Here is a 19994-nt window from a genome sequence, read left to right on the forward strand (position 1 = left end):
ATTCTGCAATGTAATATGTAATTCTGATCTGTCTCTGTTGTGTGGTTGAGTACAATACCACCACCTTCCATTATCCAACTTATAATAGCGTGAAGGCATTGCCTTGTGTAATGCCTGTGGTATTTTGTGATGGCAGCCACCATTTGAAAGTAGCTAAAGTTGAAAAAAATTGTGTGTTTCATATTAGTTTTCACTACTGACAATTCTAAGGCAGAACTACTCTTGAAGAAATGTTTTGAAAGCTCCAAACAGGGTTGTAATTCTCCCTGTAGACAGTCAAATCAGAAAATAATGAATTGCGTAATTTTTTTTCAGACATTAATTTCTGATATAGTATGTTTGATGTCCTAATCTTCTTTTACCCTCAAGTGTACTAATGTTTTTGGTTCTTAATGTTTCTCGTTCTAGAGATATTTCTTTGTTTTGCATGAGACTCAGTGTATTACATGTCCCCTATATGAAGCAGTTTGAACAGCACAGTATTTTCTTACAGGGGAAAAAAGATTATTCTCCCCTTTTGTACCACTTATGTGCATACAGGTCTGGTGACTGGCCCCACTGCAGTCACTGTGTTGTAGCATTTTCAATGGATTGATGGACTAGATTGGAATAAAACTTTTTAGTGATTTAGAGATTGTATATGCCAATTAAAGGAAATAGGATATAGGTGATTTTGTGTGCTCGTAGTTGTCCTAAACTAGGATGTCGCTTCAGAATTTTTTTTTCTGGGGTTTTCTTTTGCTTTAATTAACAAATTTGCCAGACAAACTAATACTTCTAAACTAATACTTCTGCTTTTTTCTTCCCTTACCATGCTTTCAGAAAAGACAGGCCTACAGGGAATGGACTAAGACTCACAATAGTAGTGATGATGATGATGACAGTTAGGATAATATGGACTGTAACAGATACACATGGCTTTGTCACGTTCTTTTGACCTTTAAGTATTAAATGTTGCTGCTACAATTCCCATTGAGAATTTGGGGTTGTCTGATATTAAATTATTATTTTTAAAACTGTGCAAAAAAAATGTGGGGAAATAAACTGTATAATGATGAGTGCTAGGCAAAGGAGCAAAGAATATAATAAAAATAGTCTTATAGAGAAAACTGGATATTAGGTGAAAATAGTATTGAATAAAATGAAAAAATAGTAATACCATGACTTAGAGTTTATTTCCAGATATGTTTCTATCAAGTGTATTTAATGTTTTTGCATTTACATAAGTGTTTGACAGGTTTTACTTATAATTTGCTACATGGAATGCTTTTAAATGTGTTTAGTAGAACTTTACTGAGTTGTACAGTCATTATTGGTGTTAAAATGCTGTTTTGTTTTATTTATTTCATATTTCAAAAGTATTTTGTCTGCTTTTCTTTTTAACAATAAACACGTCTAAAGTATATCTAAAATGGATTCATCTGTTCTGTTCCAACATTGTTTCTCATGTTTCCTGGAACTAGATTATGTAAAAACACTAAATGGCCTATAAAAGTATTTAAAAGGTAAAATGCATATATTTTGAAAGGAACATTAACATAAACCTTCAATTTTTCATTTATAATTTGTTTTACCATAATTTTAAAATACTTATTTATGTATCCTTTGGAATCCTTAGATGTGTGAAGTAACGGTTTATTTAGTGGGGTTTTTTTGTTGTTGTTGTGACCATAATTTATTTGGTTCTTAAATCAATATTTTTATTGTTTTCATAGCAACAAAAAAAAAATTAAAAATCCACCCCAGAACTAAACCCTATGTAAAATCACAGACAGCTGGAGAAAATATCAGTACAAGGCTCTGTGTAGTAAAACATATGTAACATGCAAGAGTATTTATTTTTTTTATTTACCTAGACATGGGAAAAAAATAACAACACTGAACCACTATTGTAAATTCTACAATATAGTTTTGCAAGTTACTTGTTTCTTTAAAAATTGTTTTATTCTGTATTCACTAGAATGCTTGCATAGTTTCTCATTCTTTTTGTGGTTTGTTACTAAGTTTAGATTTTTGTGTTGTATTTTAAAGACATCTTGCAATAGATATTTATCAATAAGTACGGTAGTAAGAATTAACTCTTCTGCCAACATCTGAAGAATTAGAATTGCTCTAAAGCACTAAGAGCTTCTGAAATGTTTGCATATTTACCAAAGGTGATGTCATGTCCTTCATTGTCTATTGTCTTCAAAATTCTGAGGGAAGAACCATTAAAATCCATAAGACTGCTTATTCTGGCTCTATGCCTTCAAAAGCTGCTGTACAGTCTGATATCTTGGGTAATCAGCCAAGGACTATATGCTAGTAATGTCCCAGTTAAAAGAGGGGACAAACTCAACTTGAGAGCTTGTTTCAGCTGAAACTACTGATGCTTAGAATTGCTACAGATCATGTATTGCTACTTATTTTGTAATACTGTCATCTCAAAAGGATGTCTTGCAGAAGTAGTTGAAAGACTGTATTGCAGTTTGTTACTGACTGAAACAATGTGGGAAGGATTTTGAGTATTTCGGATACAAATGGATCTCAGATATTTCTTTGAAGAATGTAGGAAATTATTTTGATCTTCAATCCTGAAAAAGGACACGTCATGCCTAAAAGTCTAGGAAATTGTTAGGTACAACTTCATGGAAAGGTTACTGCTGCATTTTATTAACTTTACTGGGTTTTGGGAACTTTGAATATGTTACCTGACATTTTCTTCTTCCTTTTTGGCTTTTTAGTGGAATTTCTTTTTTATCCTATGCAATTTTGTTTTTCTTCTGTAATGACCTCTCTTACAAGACAATGCATGTCAATTTTATAACAAAACATATTTTTTCCTCATTCTAAATCAGCTTTAGAAAGAAATGCAATCATTTTTTGACTGAAAAAGCATTGCTGCAAAAATAACAATTTTATTTTTAGAAATAATACTTTTCTTCCAGCAAATTGACCTAAATTTTAAAGTTTTTTAACTTATAATTCTACAAATCATTACGGAATGTGGAAGTAAAATTTAGCATGAATGGTACTACTTCTGGGTCAGGTATCAGTAATTCAAGTTCCCCTGCAATATAACCAAAAAGAGTTCTTTCTTTACTCGGTAGATTGAAAGGTTGTAGAATGCTAACTAAAACAAACACACACACACACATGCCCCAATAAAAAAAAAACAGTAAAAAAATTTGCCAGTATAGTTGGCAAATAGGATTATACACATTTGATTATTTTGTCTCTTTCATGGAGTATAGTTCTATTTTTGAAGTTTTTATCTTAATAAAAAAATGTCGTAATTTTGTACAAGTCGTTTATTTGTTTCTGTTTTGAGTCTAGCTTCCTCTGAGTATACATTGGGAAAAGAAATAACTTGGATTTAGGATAACAAAAAAAATGTATCACCCGGGATATTAGGATTTAATTGCTCTAAGTCATGGAACCAAAACCTGTGGAAAGTATAATAGCTAACTAGCTGAAACTGACGCTCTTTAAGGCACCAAAAGGGCAAAAAGAAACAACTTCGAGATTATTTTCTTTAGGGATTTAAATTGACATCAAAAAATACAGACCATCTTTTCAAATGCCTTCCCCCCCCCTCCCCGGCCCTACCTTCAGTTTAACATATTTTAATAGTTTAATTTTTGGCTGCACAATTTTTTTCCCCACTTTTTCACTGATGGATTGAATTTGAAGTCCAGTACTGTTGCTGAAAACTCCAGGACTAAATGCCATCCTTTCAGCTCAGGTTTTCTGCTGTCAGCTACAGAACAAGTTGATTATTCAGCTTTTCCCAAGTGTTTAGTTTTACTCTTTTAGTGACTTGTATAATGGTAACTTGAATTTGTATGTTTCTTCCTTACTGAGGTGAAGAATTGGCTGTGCTCCTTATCTTTGATGTTATCGAGTACAAGCCTTTTGATCAGGGTTCTTTTGTCTTTTTGTTTTCTCAAGAGGCTCTGTAGATGTAAGTCAGGGCAGAGGGATACTATAGAAAGTTTCTGGGGTCATTTAATAGACTGTTTATACCTTTGTTGTTATTAGTAATTTACAGGAGCTATAGACCTGTCAGAAATCACTGCTCTTTGCCCTGCCAGGGAATAAAGCTGAAAGATAGACTAGTCTCATGCTTATGAAAATAAGTCATTAACAGTTGCACTATGAAATCAGTGGAGTTCTCTGTGTCACAGCTCAGTGCCTACCCAAAACCAAAATAAATTCAAAACCTTTTTTATTTTTAATTTGCCTTTATAGTGTGTGAGTTTGTGAGGGCTCTTTTACAGTGTTGTGTAAGGTTGCTGCCCAACTATGCTGCAGTGGATGTAAGCTTGTAGCGAAGATAGTCCTTCAAAGCCATGCTTCAATACTGTATCCTACTGTATTGGAGGTGTTCAGCTTTCAGTTCAGTGATCCTTTTTTAGTCATGAGGTAAGCTTCAGATCACGTGGCAGAATGTTGGAATGGGCTAAACAGACCCTTGTTTCTTAGTATTCAAACTTCAGTCTGTCAGGAAGAACATCTGAGGCGTGGGAAAAGTGTGTTATAGTCCTTTCTGTCCTTCCCCCACCCGCCATGGGCTTGGGTTCTGATCAAAACATAAACATCCATATCATGAAGTACTCTAAAACTGAGGTTTCACTTCACAAAATTGTAGAGACAAATTATCTCCAAAGTTCAAAGTAACTTCATTTTTATTCAGCATTGTCCTGACTCTTACCAGGCATCCATTCATGCATATTATCTAGTTTGGTGCTCCCTTAATTGAGTCACAGCTGTCATCATCCGTCCTCCTTTGGACAACTTGTTGTGCCTAGGTTAAAGGAAAGAGCAGGATCCTTACCACTTAAATGTGCAACCTTTGGATATAATTAGATAGCCATTGCCCATCCCCAAATAGGAGACTTGTATATATTTACGGAAAGTTGGCTGAGACTAGCTAACACCAATTGTTTCAGAAGAACATGGAGGCTTGTGTGACTCAGTTTAATTTTAGCTTGTTTGTGATTGAAGCATAAATGCTTATATAAGGTGGAAAAGCAAGTAAAACCCAGAAGTGTCCTAGGCAAAGCATACACCAGCTTGTTTGCTGACAGAGAATACAGAAAAGAAAATTGAAATATTTTTCCATTTCCCTGCTGATACAGTAATCACTTCAGATGCTACAAATCAAAGAACTTTGGTTATATTGGCAGGAAACACAAAGAACATCTAGATGTGGTCATCCTAATGAAAGTGTAGATCAGTATGGTTTCTCCATTCAGCTCATCAAATGAATTCTCTTGGTAATCAGATCAAAAATTGGCCAAGATAATTCTGCCAGTCAGCATAAGCAAATTATATTTCTGTTGTGAAATAGAAACTTTGTGTTCTGAAAGAAAGCTGCTGTCCTGATTTTTACTGTCCTGCATACTGTGGCCTTAGATTGAAATGTTAACCTCGACCACAAATTTCTGTTGATTTGAACAAAACCCTGTTGATTTTAGAGTTGCTGTTCAGCGTGGCTGAATGGAATCTTGAATTCAGGCGCTAATAAAAGCTTTGGTTTTTATGCAATGACATTGCACATTAGGATAACTGGAATGAGGGTGTAGGCAATAAAGGATTAACGTTTGTTCTTATTAATAAAGGATGAGGAGAGAATTTTGTATGGCAGAAAAATGAGTGGTTTACATGTTATTTTTTCTTTATTTAACAATTTTTCCCCTTTTTTTTTCCACACACATCCAAGCTAGATCTAACAAGTGTACTGCTTAGAATTATTAAATGTTTCTGTGGGGAAGATTGAATATGTCATTATACCAGGTTAGCCTGCTGAAAGTAGCAATTCTACAGCTTTGGAAGAAGTCATCTTATAATTTGAGCTGAAAAATACATTTAATATTGGAGTTTTTAGCAACAATGAATTGCCTTCAGAACTCACACATTTGGACAGTAATCAGTTCATAAGGAAATACACTGGCAATCTAAAATCCATTGGAAAACTTCAAGTTAATCTGAACATCAAAAGAGAAGAGTAGCAGATTTATAACCACTTTTTAAGTAGTAACAGTCTTCACCTTATTTTTTTTTTACATGTTGTTTCAGTTGGGATGAGTTCAAGAACGATATGAAACATTCTGATTTTTGTATCACACATACTACTAGTATTTTTTAGAACTACAACCAAAAGGATCACAGACTTTAAATTTTGTCTTCACTACCTACATTCTGTGTCATTTCTAACTTTGTCAAAGGCCTCTGTGTTTGCTCCTCAATAAATTAGGAGCATGTGGTGTGATTAGCAATCTTTCCAAATGCAGAGATGCCATTTTTAAGACACTGAGCATATTTGCATATCCATCTCTGCACAAATGATCACATCTACTGTTAGATTATTGCAGTGACATCTAAGCATTTGTACTACAGGTAAGAATAATTTGCAAAGGAGGGGATTTGTGCTTGGATTACCTCACATTTTACAGCTGCTGGAGTGTCTTTTTTTCAGTAGATTCATTCAACTTCCATGTCTAGTCAATGAACCATAACATATAGTAAAGTAATCAGGTTATTAAACCTTTTTTAATTTGAAATACAGAAGCTGTGTTCTAAAAATTAGTATGTTTTCTTACAATGGTGAAACTAATACTGAACAATGATTGATCAATGTTAACTTTCATAGTTTTGCATCACCAAACAGTGGTCCAAGTTGCTGTCTTTCTCCAAACAATTAATAGCTAAATTAATTTTAAAATTTTAAATTAAAAAAAAAACATTTTTATGCATCTATATTGAGGGATCAATTATATATCCTTTTATGTTTAAGTTGTATAAGCCACTTTGGTGGCAGAGCACAGTAGTGATCTTGCTATAAGAATTAGCAGCAGCAAATCGGTGTATCCCTCTATGATGTATTTCCTAATGAATAGGTGCAAGCCTAACGCTAAAAGGGATAAAGATTGTAAATGAGGGGTAGAAAAATCTAAAGGCAGAAAATTTAGAAGCAGTTACTGCTCAGCATTGGCATAGATATAAGTGTTACCTTTGCAAATGGACTATGCAGCTTTTTCCTGTGCTTTATTTCCCGATTAACGTCTGTTGTCTACAAAACTATAGAATGCAGATAACTCGAGTTTATCATCTTTGACTCATAGCTAACAATGGGGAGTAGTTAGCTCAGTGCTTACCACATGCTAACAGTATTTTTGTACTGAGCAAATCACTTGTTTGTGAATCTTAGTAGAATGAAATACTTTTGGTGGAATTTGGTGGACATTTAAATAGGTTTTGTTTAGGGTTGCAACCTGTGTGATAGTTAAGTACTGTACTTCCATAATAATTTTCATAATTCTCAATTCATTATCGGTAAACTGAGTAAGTTACAGTGGGGTGAATGACTTGTTGAAAGTTAACTAGCAAGCTAATGAAAAGACAGAAAGAGGTAACCCCGCTCTCTTAAGTCCCACTCTAGCCTTACCTCAGAACTATGCAAAGCATAAGAAAGTTATCTTCTTTGATGCAGGAGAAAGACTAGAGATCCTCTCCATCCTAGTAAGGCTAAATTGCTAAATGCTTTTCCCCTGTGCTTGCTTCTAATAGAAGAGAGATACTAGTCATACATTGAAATACTTATAATGTGTTTGGTGAGTAAGAGAAATTGCTGGCATTGTCAGAGTCTTGCAGATTAACTGGAACGATGTGTATTTGTTACCTCTACCGAACCAGCCTTGCTCTTTCCACACGCATTATTTCTGTAAGTTCCTGTCAGCTTTCTCCTCCCTTTCCCTGTCTTTCTCACTAGGCCACTAACACTGAAAATCCATCAGGACATAGCACTAGACCAGTAGCCTGGTATCTGGGTCAGGTACCCTATCCATGCTGTCTGCCCATACAGCCTCCTCTGTCTTCTAACCATCCAGCATGTTGTGTGCTGGAATGTTGTAGAGCCTGCCTTGAGAGATGATCTTTTTGTTATTTAGGTACTTAGGTCCAAGCTCCTACCTCATATGAGGGGCAAGGAGAGACTCAAATCGGAGGAGTGGCAACTCCTAGACAAAGTCTGAATAAGGAGTTTCCAAAAATAATCTGTTTTCCAAGCCCTTAATTCCTCATTATGCAATTCCTTAATTCCTCTTATGCCATTCTTCTTGCTGTATTGATCTTGCCCGTGACACTAACTCTTGCAGAAACAAATTCAAGCAGTGACTTATGTAGGTAGGCACATGATCAATAGCTGTGATTTTGTAGCCCAGCAGAGCTGGGGAGAGAGAAATAATCTGAACTTTCTGAGAGCTTTCTGGAAAGCTGTCTTTTGGGAACCTGTTACTCAAAAGTTTTTGCATTTTAATCACTAAAGAATCAGCATTTTTGAGGGAAGACATCATTCAAAAGAATCTGTTTGGAAAAATGGAGTTATCCATGCAGCCAAATTTGAAGTTGTAGGGTACGCCTCATTAAAAGTCTTTATCATTTTACAGTGGTGATGAATACTCATTAAATGGTTTTGCTGTTTTAACCTCATTGAGAACTAACCTACGTGTTTTTAAATATTGGCATACATATCTGAAGCAATACGTTTGTAGTAAGGGTTTATTGAATCATACTTGTTCATACTAATCTATTTTTGCTTCCAATTTGTAACAGATGGGAAGTATGCAAGCAGTCATGTTGCTCTTCCCAACTAAGATGCAGCAATCTTAATTTGATCACTAATTCAATCACTCATTGCTCAGAAAGTTAGAAATCCAATGGTTGCCAAGTCATGTTAAAGTAACAGAGCCTCTGTTTTTAAAAATGATTCATCTGTTTTCATCAATATTTTAAATTTATCACCCATTAAAGAATATTCTGCTACAGTATTCATGGCAATTGTAGGAAAAGATTAAGCAAGTTCAGGGGAAAACAAAAGAATATGGAGAAACGCTAAGCATTACTTCAAGTGCATTATTAAGTCCCACTGTCTACATGATAGTGGATTCTTGCATACAGTTAAGTATAGATTTATTCCCAGAGTTAATTACTCCAATGTTTTGGAGGTGACTTGACATAAATTAGGAAATGAATTCTTATTTCTTTTGTTGTCTCAGAATTTTATTAGTCAGCAGAAGTTCAGCATGTACTAAAAGTATGTAGAAAACTGTCTTGAAATATTTTGAGAAATTATATTGTTCCTTGCCAGTTTTGGTTAGGATTGATTTTTATTTGCATAGCTGCATTAACAGCAACCGAATAATTCTACATAATTATGAACATTAGCTGTCACAGACCTGTTAGTCAAATTCTGACTTTATGAAAGTAGCCTTTTTTTTAAAAGTATGTGCCATGTGCTTTGCTGTAATTTATACTTTTGGGGGATGAATACATTTCAAGCACAAAATTAGTACATTAATTTATACTAGCATATTCAAAGCTATACAACTTTTATCTCTTTTTAGAAAATTGAAAACGGAAGATTTGCAAAACTCAGATATATTGCACATGCTATGGTCAACAGTACAGACCTGTTAATGGTAACAAAAAGGTAAATGGTTTTGACTCTGAATAATAAGTACTTAAAACTATCATCAAAATGTACATGCCTTGATAACTGTTGATCAGTAACTGTGCTTTGACGTGTCTGTCATTATGTATGTAGATAAAATACTGGGGAAGGCATGCTTAATGTGCTGTTAATAACCTTGTTCAACAGTGACATTGTTCAGCACAAGAGTATGTTATTTTGAGTGCCACAGTAATTTCTCTATTTAAGGAGAGAAAAGGACTGTTGGTTTTACGATTTCTTTAGCTGAAAAAGATTTGTTATAAATCTAGTTAAGTTGAAGTCAATGGAACTGTGGCATTCACTTATAAATTAGTATAATGAAGGAAAAAAGGTTAATGCAGGAAAAGAGTCAATAATGTCTAACAGTGGAGTATCAGGCATCCTTCTCAAATAGAAAGTCTGTACAACTTTTTGGAGAAATACAGCTAGAAGTAGTGTTACAGTTTTGCTATGAAACACAGTATTTTAAATAAGTTAGAGGAAGGTTCAAAATTCACTCTTCTGGAAAATATGCTGTATGGTTGTTATATATCCTTAGATGAGAACTATTTTGGAACAATGACTTCACTAGAGCTAGGGTAACTTGATAACTTTTAAGTGGTTTTACATTAATTTTTAAATTATTAATTTTATTTTCTGGTGTCTAGTGGTGTGTTATTTGTGACAAAAGGGACATTTGGACAGCTGACATGTGAATGGCAGTACACTTACGATGAATTTACCAAAGAACCATTCATCGTTGATGGCAGAAGATTACGCATTGAAGCCAAGGTATGTTAACCTCCTCATGTTTTGTTTTCTTTTTGTGTTACTGTTTATAAAATTGAACTTTGAATTCCCAAACTCTCTCCTTTGAATTCTTGATTTCTCTTCTAGTTGAGATGCACTCAAGAGAAGGGAGTTGAAATTTGACATGGGCAAACTCCTCAGATAACTAGCTTCTGACTGTTCTAAGCAGAGTGGTGACTTGGTCTTTTCAGATGAAATTATTCCTTGACCCCTTAGAATTTTTTGTTGGTATGCAGCAGTTCATGGTGTATTCATAGTCTGGAAAATGTTGATATAACAAAACTCTCTCAGAAAGTTGCAGAATATTTTTATTACACACTCTGGCACTGTGGAAATATGTCAATATGTGGAAATCTACCTTGTTGCGATCCCTAAGGTTCAAATATATCAGAGCAATACATTTGCATGTGCTATGCTTCAAGGATTGTTTTTCCATTTGCTAGTAATGAAATTCTTCAAAGTATAATAAGGTATTAATATCTTCATAAAAACTGTAATGATATATGCTTATCCCTTTCAATGCAAGTTGAAGAATGTTGCTCTCAGTTGCAATTTTTCCTTTAAAAAATCCAAAACTTTCTTTCCCTGGTAAATTGGCAAAGGGCATAAGGAGAAAAGAGGACTGCTGATGACTGAGTATACTTACAGAGGCAATGTTCCTTGAAAAAAATAATTCTTAAATTCTTGTTGAGATGGTAACTGAGTTTAATTTCAATCGGTGCATTTACCTGCCAGTGTTTTGTTTTGTTTCTGTTCTTAATAAGCTTCATGTGTGCAATTACACATCTTGGTTGTCAGGACAGTCTGACAGCATACGAAGTCATTCAGTTTTTCACTCAGATTATTTGTTTCTATTGCAAAGAGCATGAAAGGCAGAGCCATATTGGTTTGGAACCCTCCAAACTGGATTTCTGACTGCAAGTGAACTTTTACAGGATGAAATAATTCTTAGTTTCTGCCATTTCAGACAATGCTGAATAGCATGTCCATCTTTACCCCTATGCAGCAGTCATTTCAGAGTCCATTCACGTGTCTGCAGTATGCTCTTTATTGAAATCTATGATTGAAAACTGTATTTTGCAAAGCACTGCTTATGTTTTATTTCTGAAGCCTAAGCTGCTATTTTCATTACCTAAGACCACTACTTGCAAGTCAGTATTGGTGGAATGTCCATCCAGGTAGTGACTTGAAGGAGAATGAAAAATTACAACCTTAGGGAGTACTGGATTTTGTTACTCCACATACTCCATTGTCTGCCTTCCATTCCTACACACTTCTATAGTCCAGTCTCCAGGGACTCCATGGTAAAAAGGGAAGCCTATTATTGCTGGAGTGTTCCACTCCACTGTGCTTTCATGCAGAAAATGAAGTTTCTCAGGGTGTGTGCATGCGATGTGAACATACTCAGATCAGTGTAATGGGTACATATTGCTGTCTGAACCATATAGCTGCCCTAAAGGTAAATAACTTCTTAGTCACAAAGTCTGAAGAAACTAACTTCAGTTTTGAATTACTGTTTGTTTTTTTTTTTTTTTAGGAGCGAGTTAAGTCTGTGTTCCATGCCAAAGAATTTGGAAAAATTATTAATTTTAAAAGTCCAGAGGATGCTAAGGTAAAGTCAAAATATGATTACAATTATACTGTGTTAAATTTGGCTTAAAGTGAAACAGAAATATTCTTAACCTGAATTAAAATTCAGTATTTCCACACAGCCATTACATAGATGGAAATGGCAATGATCTATTCAGTACTGAATTTCAAAGATACTGAATTCCAACACCAAACTTTTCCTTACATAAATCTTTGGAATTATAACTGTTTATCAAATGGCTGATTTAACAGTACTGCTAACAAAAACTAAACAATCAAGAACGTGAATTAAAACAGTACATTTTAATAGAACAAACAACATTTGTAAATTACTCGTAGTTTTATTCCAGGGGGGTGGGAGGGGTGTCATTCCTCTGTTCCATAAAACACAGTTTTGGTTGAATAATGAAGAAAGTCCCTAATAGAAACACAAATAGTTTATTTGATATAGGATATTACTGCTATTATACATATAGTCTATGTGACCTCTTCATTTTGACATCACTAGTTTTCACTACAGTAGAGAGTAGGAGCAGTTCAGGTCTGCTACCAGAACTATCAGGTAGACGGATTGTGAAAGTTTTGCCTGTTTTTATTAGCTTAGCTCATTATTTTCATAAATAAATTAGTCTTGTAATAATTCATACCAGTGGGATATGGCACCCTGGGATTACTCTTTGAAACAGCCTGCAAAAGTTGCATCTTCTCACCAATTTAAGTTTGCTTTTGCATCGTCTCATCAGTTTGAGTTGCTTATGTCTTTATGAGGGCAGTTTCTCACCACAGCCGAGTGATACCTTTTGAGTCTTACCTCAAAAGCATTACAAATACTGTGAAGGTATTTGAGTGCCCCATGCTGAATTTGACTTGTCTGTACTTTTTGGAGGTACTGAGCTCCTCTTTTTTATTCTTTTTGGCTGTGGTGGTGCAGGGGTGGCGTTGAGGTCCACATAGTAGTCTGTGTGGGAAGGAAATTCCATCTATGCCCCAGCTAAATCAGGAACAATACCAAAAATCAAATTAGTGCATCGTAGTGTGTATGGCATAAGTCTTAAGCAAGGAAAAGAAAGCTGAAATTGTGTGCACTTTTCACAAAAATGTTGGTTTGCATATTTTCCTAGAAAGGCCTGTGAACCCCACAAAACCAACAGGAGTGTGAATATGAGGGGAAAGGTCACAGTCAGACAGGCTTGGTAAGGAATGTGGTTTTATCTTGGAGAAGGAATACTTAAAAGACTCATTCAAAAATTGCCATCAGGGCCTTAGGGGCTATCCTACAGAAAGTAAGTCTTTGAGAGTCTCTTCTGGGCCATTTAGCCTACAGCTCACTTCTGCAAATGTGACACTCGTGCTCGTGTATACAGAGAGGTGACACTGAGGGAAGTGTTTTAGGAACAGTGAAAATGAAAATTTGCACCCTTTATAGTAAAAAGGGTATGAGGTCGCTTCAGTGACACTGCTTTGTGAACATTTTTCCCCTTGTCAGTCTAGTGGACACTACAAGGTTGTTCCATCTGTGAGAAGTGCTATATTCTGATGTGAACAGTAATTTCTTGAACTGCCAATTCTTCTTTCAAACCTTCAGCATCCTGCTAAACAGAAGCTCTGGTTTCCTTGGGGGGTGAGCTTGTGATGGGGAGGAGAGGATCCTAAAGATCTGTAACATAGAACGTGAGCCGGTAACAGAATCTGAGTTGTAATAATCCACTCACCTTCCTTGAAAGCTTTATGCAGCTTTCTTGTGGCAATCCCTTTGTATAACTTCATCTCCTACCTTAGATTTCCATATCACTGCCCCTTCTCCCCCTCCCCCCCCCCCCCCTTTTTTTTTTTTAGACTCTTGGGAAACTAATTTCCCTTCCATGTTCAGTAAACATGTGAATTTTAAATTCCTGAAAAGAAACCAAATATAGTTAAAAAAAGCGTCTTTCTAAATAACTGTATTATCACATTGCTGCAAGCTATTCTTGTCCTCTGTCTTATGTTATCCTTGCTTCTCTATTGTCATCTGTGATTTGTCTAGAGTTGTAGACTAATGCAGGGCGTTAACAATGATGTGGGTGAAATGATGGTGTAATTTATTTTTTTAAAAATTATTCATTGAAATACAGACAAGGAAACTGAAATATCAACCTAGCCAGTTTAATTAGGTGTGGTATTCAGTGTCAGATATTGGTACTTAAATGCCTCCATTTTCATGTGAGAAAATCAGGGATTTATAATCTACAGTAGAATTTTGAGCACTGGGTTAATACTCAGTTAGGAGAAGAGAGCAGGTAGTGAAGTGTCTGGCCAACACAATCTAATTTTCAGCTGCTTTGTATGGTTTTTACCAAGGAAACATTTTTATTTTTTTCCTTTTCCTTCACACAGTGGATCCTTTCTAAACTGGAAGAAGTGAGAGAGAATCAGCCAAAATTGTAACGAATGGAGAAGCACCAAGATACGAAGAACACTGAACAGCTACCTTTTAATTCCTCTTTAACAAGCAGAACTATTTGACTATCAGCAACAAAAGCAAAAACATGAGGGAAGGAAGATTTATGACATTGTTTATTATGCTCACAACAGCCTATGGCTATATCACCAAAATAGATGATGTTAAGTTAAAAAAAAAAATCTAGTGATGAAAAAAATTCTGCCAAGTTTTGGCTTGTTTTGTTTGTTTTTTTTTAATGCAAGAATTCCAGATTTCATTTTTTATAAATACAGTGTAAAATGAATTTGTTTTACCATTACATTTGATATTGAAATTGAACTCTAGAATAATTCTTATGATACTATTCAGAGCAAATCTTCCAGTTTTTATTTGATTCTGAAAATCAATACTTAGTTTCTGTCTTACTTTTCATATGACTTGAGGCTGTGTTGAAATTCAGATTTCTTTATCAAAGGAGATGTTAATTTAATAATCACTAGTCTTACAACTCAAGTTCTAAAAGGAGGCTACTGACCAGGGAAGTCTAATTTAGATGATCACAGGAGTGGCTGCTTAGTTAACAATATTATTTTCTTTTTGTAAATGAATGGACCAGGTCATGATGAATTTACAACACAGGATCACTTGTAGTGTAAACTTTTTTATATTCTACTCAAGGAAACATTGCAGCACCTCTATCAATATTCACAGAAAATATAACAGTTTACAAAAATGTATAATGGGGAGAATTAATATATCTCTGCACTACAAATATTAATTAAAGCCTATTATTTTAAATAAAAGTTATTAAGTCTTGCAAATCAAGGAGTTTATGGGGTTATAAGTGCACTGTTGCATACCAAAAATAAATGCCTTGGATTACACAGTATTGTGTGCTAAGCAAGTGACTAATAAAGTCAAATTTATATTAGATAATAAATATAATATTTCACAGTTGCTGTTATCAACTTTTCTTACCCAATGAAAATTTTTTTTGTTTCATACCCAGACAGCAGAACTTTAATAGGGAGAGCTTGAATGTGTGCAATTCTGCTTATTTTTCAGATGAAGTTGTCATAGTATTGTTGAATGGCTGTTTACTGCAGTTGATATAAAAAGTACAGGAAACAGTACAGTGTTACATGAGGGTTTCCATAAATTCCCCTATCAAAGTCTTCAAAATATCTGGTACACATAGTAAGTACCTGCTGCCAAAATATTATTTCCAAACAATTGTTGGGAACATTTACAGCTACAGGATTTAATTCTGACATTGCTGGTGGTGCTTGAGACATCCAAATTGTTGCATTCTTGTGAAATCTAAAATGACTAGCATGCTAACCTACAATTGCAGTTCTTTAATTTACTGTAAGTCTTGTCTTTGGTGTTGAGTACCCATTTAGCAAGTTACAAAATACATGTAATATTGTAATTTTTCCTATAAATTGTAAATTGAATCAGAAGATTGTTGTAAGAGAATTCCAAACTATGACAATGACTGTGTTACTCCACTTGTTTGTACACCAAGCACGTACCAAGAGTATTAACTCAGGTTATAATCATGCCAAACCAATAGGATACTTTGCCTTAGATAAGTAGTGTTATTAGGTGCACTGAGTACCATTCTGTATCTGTAATTTGTTTTTCATCTATCACTTTTCATCTTAGGCATGATAGTTCAACTAATAGTCTCATCATGATCTTGATTCTTGATTACTGTGTTAATTGCCTCCTCCTCTCTCTATCCCCAGTATTTACTGAATGTCTGCTGCAACTTTCACTTCTAGTACCTCTTGCAAGTACTTTGTACATTCCCATTTGTGTAGCTTTTCAATTTACCCTATTCTAAATATTTTCTCTTCACAGAGCCTCTATTTCAATTAATATTATCTCCACTTCTCAACTTTCTTACATTTATTTTGCCAACAAACTCCTGATTCTCAGATCTCAGCTGGCTCTTCAGTAATATTTGAGCAATTTAATCATTAATGTTGAAGGGTTTATTTTAAATGTGCATGTCTGTGGTTAAGCTCATGTTTTGGAAAACATAACAATTCCCCCAAAATTGCATTTTTCCTATAGACTATAAAATATTTTGATCTTCTGTGCTAACTAAAAGCCTTAACACAAGAACTGAAACACTGGAAGTGTTCGAAAGTCAACATGGGACCTTTCCCCACCTCACTCCTTGTCTCCACTTGTAATGACAACATGATTTTCTGTAGTTCCCTTTTTCTAGTCAGTAAATTGTATCTTTTTCCTTTGTGTTTTCCTTATGCTTTTTCCATACAGTCATGAATGAGTTTTGCCTTTTCTTGGCAGACACCAGTTCTCTCTGTTTTAACTATAAATCAGCCTGGGGTGAGGAGAAAGGTATTCAGACTTACGCCATTGTGTAGTTTTCTGGATTACTGCAAGTTGTTTTGAGATGTCCACTCTGCTGTGCCTCATTCCTTATTGCAATATGCATATTTTTTTCAACAAGAAGGCAGAATAGATATATAATTTTTATTAAAAATGTATATGCAATTAGACAAGGGGATCTCAATAAAAATTAAAATGTAGGCATTTAGGTCTGCCCACTGTGGTGTTTAAAAGTATACCGTGGCCTTTACTGAAGTACCGAAGAACAGTTTCTCTTCTAGATGACTGTTACGTAAACTTAGTGTCATTTGGGTTCTCAGTAGTAGTTTGTTAAGGGTTAGAATTACCTCTAAGAAATCAATGACAAACCAAACATAGAATCAAACATGCCAGACACATTGCTAAAACATTTGTAAGTTTTAACTGTTTGTATCTCTTTTTGTTAAGCTGCATGGCTTTGCATGGCATGGCTCTTTTGGTTTCCACACTCTTCCCCCTGCCCCTGGCCTCTTCTTCACCTTGAATAAAGTGAAACTGAAGTTTATTTGACTGGAATGTGGTTATTATTTGTTTTCTTTATATACTGCTTTAACTAACAGCTAATACCGTTACTCAATTTCGTAGGTAGAAATTGGCAAATTAACTAAAATCCTGTCTCTGAGATCACAAGGTCAAGCTTCTGTTGCAGCCATCTCAGTGAAAGCAGAATACAGACTTTAGTGTTTATCTTTCATTTATTATAAGGACAAGTTTTTAATAGCTACATTTACATTTATAAGCTCCCTTTAAAGTATTTTTTTTCTGTTGCTGCATTGAAAAAACATAGATGATTTTGCCAGATAACCAGATTCTTATGAAATCCTCTTTTTTTTCCCCCAAAAAATTCTGTATGTATGCCATGAGCTATTTATTATCTTTAGCACTTCACAAAATACACTCACATATCAAACAAATCACTAAGGTCTTTTGTGCCTTCTGAGTTATTTTTAGCCATCTGTCTGCAAATAACACATACCACACATAGTCGATAAAAGATTAATATTACTCTGTAATGGTAGTTTAATATTTACAGCATATTCTTGAATTTGAACTACAAACCGTAAATTTTCTAATTATTCTGCTGATGTAAAAAAGTTTCAATAAATACATCACATACCTTAATAGGATTGCTACGTGTTGTGGCTTGTTTGTAAATATCTCCATATCCATAGGACATTTAAATAGATTTGTATATATTTGATTTGTATATATTTCCTGATACTGTATTAGCTTTAAGAATGAGAATATTCCACAAAACTATTCAGAAGGTGGTTTTTTTCCCTTCTTGAGCCTTTCATATTTGAATTCCAGAAAAGAACTACTTAAAGACTGCGTTGCTTGTAATCGTGTAAGTATTGTACAAGGCAAGATTGTGCAGTGTTTCTTCAGCAAATCATACAATTCCACAGTACCTTTTTCTAGCATTAAACTCTCCCAGTTGATCCCTCTCTGTCTGCAGTGACTAATCTTTACTGAAGATGCACCAGAAACTACAGAAGCAAACAATACCAATGAAACACATGCCTCCTGGGAACTAAGGATATAGGTGGCTAAAGTTCCTAACAGTTAATTACTGAGTTGGTGGTTTGGTTTTTTTTTTTTTCCCCCCCAGTGTTGATCAATTTATCTGTAATGTCTGCCAAGGAAGAGTCTCGGGTTCTATGCTTAAAAGTGTTATTAAAACTAGGCTGGGCAAAGGAGCTGTCTGTCCTCACCATTTGACCCAAGAAATGCAACCATGATCTTGGTCACAATTTTTGCTTTTGTGACTGCAAGGGGGTCTAAGGATCTCAAATTCTACTCACAGCAGACACGGGGTTTTTTTATAATGAGGTTTTGACTGTTTTCAGGGCAAATCTGGAACAAGCATTCTAAATATTCTTGTAATACTTCAAGGGAGGAGTGAATTGGCTCCTCCTACAAGGAGTAAAAGAATGTCCATGCCACTAATTTTTATTAACTCATCATCTCCAGATCAATGCATCAAAGGCTGAAATAAATGTGACTGTCAGAACAGGTGTGATCTGGTAGGACACTAATAGGCAAAACCAGAGAAAAACAGAATTCTCTTTTTGCTGACTATCTTCCAGTTTTTTATCTTTGTGGATTTTTATTCCTTGTTGCATGAAGCAGATTGAGAACTATGTGCAGATGTTTGTCTTAGTAACTGCCCTTGTGAATGTTTTTAAACATTGGTTGTGAAGTGTGAAAGAAAAGCATTCTTATACTGAGGGGTCCTGTAGAATGGTAACTGTCTCACAATCTGCAAAGCTTGTACTCCAGCAAAGCCAGGCTCCCAAATTCATGGCGCCAATGTGCTCTTCACATAAACAGTAAATCTTGACTCAAGATATGGAACTGCTAAGAGTTTAAACAGACATTTTTCCAGAAGTTCCCAGGGGCTCAAAACTGAATCAAGCAGTTCAAGTATGTGGGCATTTTATATGCTTTCCTCCATCAAATCTGCTGCCCTACAAAAAGTGTTTTTGTCATCGTCTTTTCATGTGACTGGCATTTCTTAATGTAAAACTTCAATATCTGCAGATTTTATGACAAGAAATGCTTTTTAATTGTTTTTTGAGCAACAGGGGTTAGTTGAGGACAGCAGGTCTGAGGACGTGTCGCGATGTCAGTACCTCTGAAGGAGGGTAGAGGTGGCATGTCAGGGACATGGACGACACACACATACGTGCTGGTTTATTCTGTGCTTTCTGTCACTCCCCCTTGGCCTCTTCTCGTTCAGCACGTGGCACTGTCCCCTGTACCTCATCCCAGGGTGTACTGCACTGTTCCCTCAGTGTTGATTACTGCCATTCGCTAGTATGGGCACAACATATAGGTCAGTGTCCTCCCCTCGCAGAAAAACATTAAACCAGTGTAAGAACAGGCTTCTACTGCTTTTTCCAACACTAAAGAAAGAACAAATTAATCAACTGTTACAGGCTGTTTTCTTCTTAGCAATCCAACCAGCTCTGGACATACTTTACTTTTTCTGCACTGCTGGACAAAAGGGAATTGTGCTGCTTAATATGTAAATTGGTAAACATTTTTTATGGGCAGTGAAAGGTCAGGGTGTGCTTTTCACAGGACTGAAGTGTGAGAGCTATCAACCTGGCTGAATACACAGCAGCTCTACTCAAGCTGAAAAAGGAATATAAACTGATATTTTTCTGTGCTGCATAGAAATTGCTATTTTATGCTGATAGTAAAAACTATTGCTATAATATTTCTTCTTGGAAAAATGGAATTTTCATGTATTTAAATACAGGAGAACCTCAGTACATCTTTTGGGGTGAACTA

The 19994-nt window shown here is 35.2% G+C and overlaps 1 protein-coding gene across 3 annotated transcripts in view; it reads left to right on the top strand.

The window, feature by feature from the left end:
* Positions 1–17795, top strand: part of VPS13A (vacuolar protein sorting 13 homolog A) — a 113971-nt gene extending 96176 nt beyond the window's left edge. The window contains exons 69-72 of one of the 3 annotated variants that reach the window (XM_075526312.1): positions 9387–9472; positions 10141–10264; positions 11820–11894; positions 14246–17795. In XM_075526312.1, the coding sequence (XP_075382427.1) occupies positions 9387–9472; positions 10141–10264; positions 11820–11894; positions 14246–14296 (336 nt within the window). In that variant the 3' untranslated portion in view covers positions 14297–17795. Of the gene's footprint in view, positions 1–822; positions 1344–9386; positions 9473–10140; positions 10269–11146; positions 11754–11819; positions 11895–14245 lie in introns of those variants that run through there. The other 2 variants (XM_075526314.1, XM_075526315.1) reach the window with 2 other exon arrangements.
* Positions 17796–19994: the final 2199 nt, after the last annotated feature.

Source organism: Mycteria americana, chromosome Z, assembly GCF_035582795.1.
Source record: "Mycteria americana isolate JAX WOST 10 ecotype Jacksonville Zoo and Gardens chromosome Z, USCA_MyAme_1.0, whole genome shotgun sequence".
Lineage (NCBI taxonomy): Eukaryota > Metazoa > Chordata > Aves > Ciconiiformes > Ciconiidae > Mycteria > Mycteria americana.